The sequence below is a fragment of the Sminthopsis crassicaudata genome, chromosome 3 (genome assembly GCF_048593235.1).
Source record: "Sminthopsis crassicaudata isolate SCR6 chromosome 3, ASM4859323v1, whole genome shotgun sequence".
Lineage (NCBI taxonomy): Eukaryota > Metazoa > Chordata > Mammalia > Dasyuromorphia > Dasyuridae > Sminthopsis > Sminthopsis crassicaudata.
The window spans coordinates 637,130,790-637,135,105 of NC_133619.1; the positions used below are offsets into that span (position 1 = coordinate 637,130,790).

The 4,316-nt window shown below is 43.1% G+C and overlaps 1 protein-coding gene across 1 annotated transcript; it reads left to right on the plus strand.

The window, feature by feature from the left end:
- The first annotated feature begins 302 nt into the window (after positions 1 to 302).
- KRTDAP (keratinocyte differentiation associated protein) lies at positions 303 to 3,532 on the plus strand. The gene is made up of 6 exons (XM_074306762.1): positions 303 to 419; positions 1,625 to 1,663; positions 1,763 to 1,804; positions 2,207 to 2,251; positions 2,990 to 3,037; positions 3,332 to 3,532. Exons 1-6 carry the CDS (start codon positions 333 to 335, stop codon positions 3,368 to 3,370), a joined length of 300 nt encoding a protein of 99 aa, XP_074162863.1. The 5' UTR covers positions 303 to 332; the 3' UTR covers positions 3,371 to 3,532.
- The last annotated feature ends 784 nt before the right edge of the window (positions 3,533 to 4,316 follow it).

Sequence of the window (4,316 nt, forward strand, 5' to 3'; positions counted from 1 at the left end):
GTGGAGGAAGTCAAGGACTAGGGGGCAGAATAATTGGGTCCTAATACCGATCCCTGTGAATAACAGGTTTGCCCTGTCTTTATCCCATCCCCAAGTCTGTGAACAACTCTATTGATGCCCTACCTTCCCAGTGCCTGGGGCAGAGCTGGGGTTGTGAAATCATTTTCAAATGGGAAACAGCATGGTACCCCCTCCCTGAGCCCAAGGGATGGGTGGTGGGATCTAGGTATGAGTCAGTGGGGTGGGAGCCCTACTTCTCTACACGTTCACCTCCTGGGGGATATAAAGGACAAGGGCTGGGGCCCCGCCTCAGAGCACCCCAACCAGTCATCATGAAGGTCCCTGTCCTTTTTGCCATCGTTCTGCTCTCTTTCTTGGCTCTCCACTCTGCCCAGGGGGCTGCCCTAGGAGAATCTCAGGTAGGTACACAGTTATTTGTTGGTACCCTCTCTATGAGCCCCAGTGCTTTCTCTTCTTGGGGGAGAGAAGTTGGTACTCATCGTACTTCATTTCTTATAATGGTAATTCAGATGCTAAGTGCTGGCTGGAAGGCTTGGGGATAGGGTGGGAGAGAGAATGCCTCTATTCCTGGGAGGGAGGACTGGATGTCTGGGAGGAAAGTGAGCAGAGATTGATTGAATGCTTGAGCTCCAAACTCCAATATGCTACCACTTTCATCCCTGTAGCCCTTTGTTTTGAAGTGTAGATGTCATGGAGAGCCAAGATTAGGGCCAATTTTTGGGTCCTCTATGGTTGTCCCCAATCTTAGGCTCTCCGGATATCTACACCATCGGTGTGTGTGTGTGTGTGTGTGTGTGTGTGTGTGTGTGCGCACATATTTGCATAAACACATGTTTTCTAGATAGTAACCATGGCTGTTTAATGTTGCCTTTGTGAAGAAAAAGGGTAATGAGGTTCTGTCTTGTCTTTAGTGGACACAAGACCCTGGGTCATGGAAATCTAAAATGTACAATGCCTGATGGGTAAGGGAAAAACTGGAGTTTAAGGTGAACAGGTCAGGAGCCATTAAGGAGAAATGGAAAGCAACCGTAAAGGAATAGAGATAGATGAGGAATAGAGTTATAGACTTAGCACTCGAAGGGCTTGACTCAGAAGTCAGAGTCGAACCTCCTCATTTTTCATAGAATGAAAGGAGTTGAGTATTTTTCCATGATCACACAGTCAGCATCTGGGGAAGGATTTGAACTCAGGTCTTACTGTCTCCAAGCCCAATGTGCCATCTTGTGGAAGTCAGAAACATGGCGGTCCCAATTGGAAGAATGAGCCCTCAGTTCTGAACTTTATCTGTTGAATAAGATGAATCCAGTTTTTCGCTTGAAAATTTTTCTTTTCTCCTTATTCAATGTTCATGTTCTTCATAGACAATGTCTGCCAAGGACTAGACTGGACAGTGAAAAATGAGGAAGACATAGCTCCCAAATTCTCTTTGTGGCCCATCTTCCCCTCCCTTCCATTCCTACTCCCCTCCCCCAGAGAAGATAAACTGAAGTTCAGGAGAGATGACTCAAGAATGGCAAAATCAAAATATTATTCAGGTCAGGGAGAAATCCTGATGAAATGATGATAATTTGTCTTTTTTTTCTCTCTCTTCTCCACTTCCTAGGGATCGACCACTGAGACTAATTATGTAGAGAGGTCTGAGGTAGGCAACGTTGTTTCCTCTCCCTATTTCTTGCACTTGCTCTTTGAATGCCTTTGAACCTTCTTCCGATTGTCTTAATACCTCCATTTCTTTACCTAGAACACAGATACACAGTTCCTGAATGTGGACAGGTGGCGGTCTGTAAGTATGAGTTTTTGTCACTCTGTTTTCTTACAAATATATCCATATTAATTAACGAGCCCCTCTCCCTGGCTCAAAAATTGGATAACTTTGTTGAGAGTTCACAATACTTTGGGGAATGATCTCAACTTCCTTCCAAGCCCTTTTAAAAAAGTCTCCATCTAGGGTAGCTAGATGATGCAGTGGATGGAGCACCGGCCCTGAAGTCAGGAGGACCTGAGTGCAAATCCAGCCTCAGACACTTAACACTCCTAGCTGTGTGACTCTGGGCAAGTCACTTAATCCCAATGGCCTCAGGGAAAAAAATGTCCTTCTTCTTTGGGGTAAGGGGTGGGATAGGACATGAATCCCATCTCTCCCTCATGCCTCGTTTGCTCCTTCTATCTATCCCTCTCCTTACAGGCCTTTCAGAGTAAGGAATTCCTAAACTGGCATGCCCTCTTTGAGGTAAGTGCTTTGCCCCCTTGTCTCCTCTCAAGATGAGCCCAGCTCACAGAGATTCTCCCATGTTCTGGGACACACAATAGGAAAAATAACTTTTAAAATTATTATTATTATTCCACAACATATCCTGGCAGATTCTGTCCAGCAAATGACCCTACAGAACTCCTGCCAGTTGTGGGGATGAGGGGAAGGGGGGAGGGAGGGAGAAAGCCACACATTAGATTCATTCATAGAATTCCAGAATTCTCAAGATCAGAGAGACCTCAGGGATCCTCCCACCTGGCTACCTCACTTGATGAGAAAAGTCAAGTTCATCACTGAGATGATTGGTGAAATGGAAAAATACACAAATACACAAGACCTCAAATTTAGAGTTGGTAACACCCCCTGAGATCACTCCTAATTTAGAGGAATTGAAGTCCAGGGAAACTACTTGCCTTGTTTAGGGTCCCACAAATATCAGAGACAGCATTTGAACCACAGGTCCAGAGCTGTTGGTCATTCCTTGGGATCATCTTGCCTCAGTTGGCAATGATCAAGACTAGAATCTGGGTCTCCTTTGTTCTTTTTCCTAGACCACCACTGGCATACGTTCAGTATTAAGTAGAATGATAATTTAATTTATATAAAGGTAGATGTGAACATCAGCTATTAAAGGGATGATCCCTCAGCCATGCTCAGTCTTACTGCTCCCATAATACCCCCAGACTCTTGGATCGTATCCTTATTCTCTCCTTCTAGGCTATTAAAGAAAAACTCCCCTTCCTCAACTGGGAAGCCCTCCCCAAGGTAAGAAGTTGGGGGGGTGTTGAGAGGGTCCAAAAAAGTTTAGAGGGTGTAAGGAGGAAAGGAGACAATTGGGATAGATGCAGGAGAAGGCTTAGGTGTGACTGCTTCCTGCTATCCTATGTGGACAAAAGGGAACTTGGCTAATGAAGTTTAGGGAAGAATGGGCTAATGAAGTTTTTGTGAAGTGTTCATTCTCACTGATTCCCTATCTGGACTTCAGTTCCTCCCAGAGACCTCCAGTTCCCTGGGACCCCCGGATCCCCATTTGAACATTTTTCTTCTTCCTTTTTCCAGTTGAAGGGAATGAGGAGCATGGTTCCTGATGCACATTGACATTCCAATTACAAAGGACCTGGACCAACACCCCCATAATGAAGCCCTGATTTTCAACACTTAAACTACTCTGGAAACTTGGGGGACAGATCTGGGATCTGCTTCATCCCAGACATCTCCCTTTGCCCTGTAAGTCTAATAAAAATGATTCCACCTTTGAAACCCTCTTGCACCTCTCATTCCTTTTATTCTTCATTCAGGAATGGAGCGAGTGTTTTAAGCTAGAAAACTGAATGGCAACATAAGGATATACTTTGCTCAGTGTAATACTTGAGTCGCTGCAATCTTTGATTATCCATTTTGTTGTTACCGAGGATTCTTAACTGTAATTGATAGTTGTTGCCATAATAGTACATGGCTTGTATTTCTACCTCTAGTACTGGGCTTTATGTGCTGGATTTTTAATATCCTTGAGCTTGGGCAAGTGCATGTCTTTTTTTTTTTTTTTTTTTTTTAACGAGACATGGTTTACTTGCACAAAATTGATCAGTTTTGAAAGACTGCTAATATCCTTGAAGGGAAGTGTTTTTTTTGTGGATATGAAAGAATAAGAGAGAGAATTTAGAAACAAAAATGTTCTGCAAAATCGATCAACAAATTTTTAAAAATCTTTATGTCATATACAACATACTCTACCTCTTTTCCCCTGCCTCTACAAAGGAATGGAAGAGGTGCCTTCTCATGTATCTTTCTGGGACCAAGCCAAGCACTTATTATATAATGTAGGTAGAGTCATTTCCATCAGAGAGGTACAAATATAAGTTTAGTGAAATCACATTTAAAAGGTTGAGACTACTACTGACTCTATAGAGTAAAAGCTTTATCTGAGTGATCAACGCAGAAAAGAAAATGGAGAAGGAAAAAGAAAAATCGATTTTAAATAGTTATTATGAATTGAATAATCACTATCGGTTACGCTTTAGATTAGATGTCATAGAGACCAAGA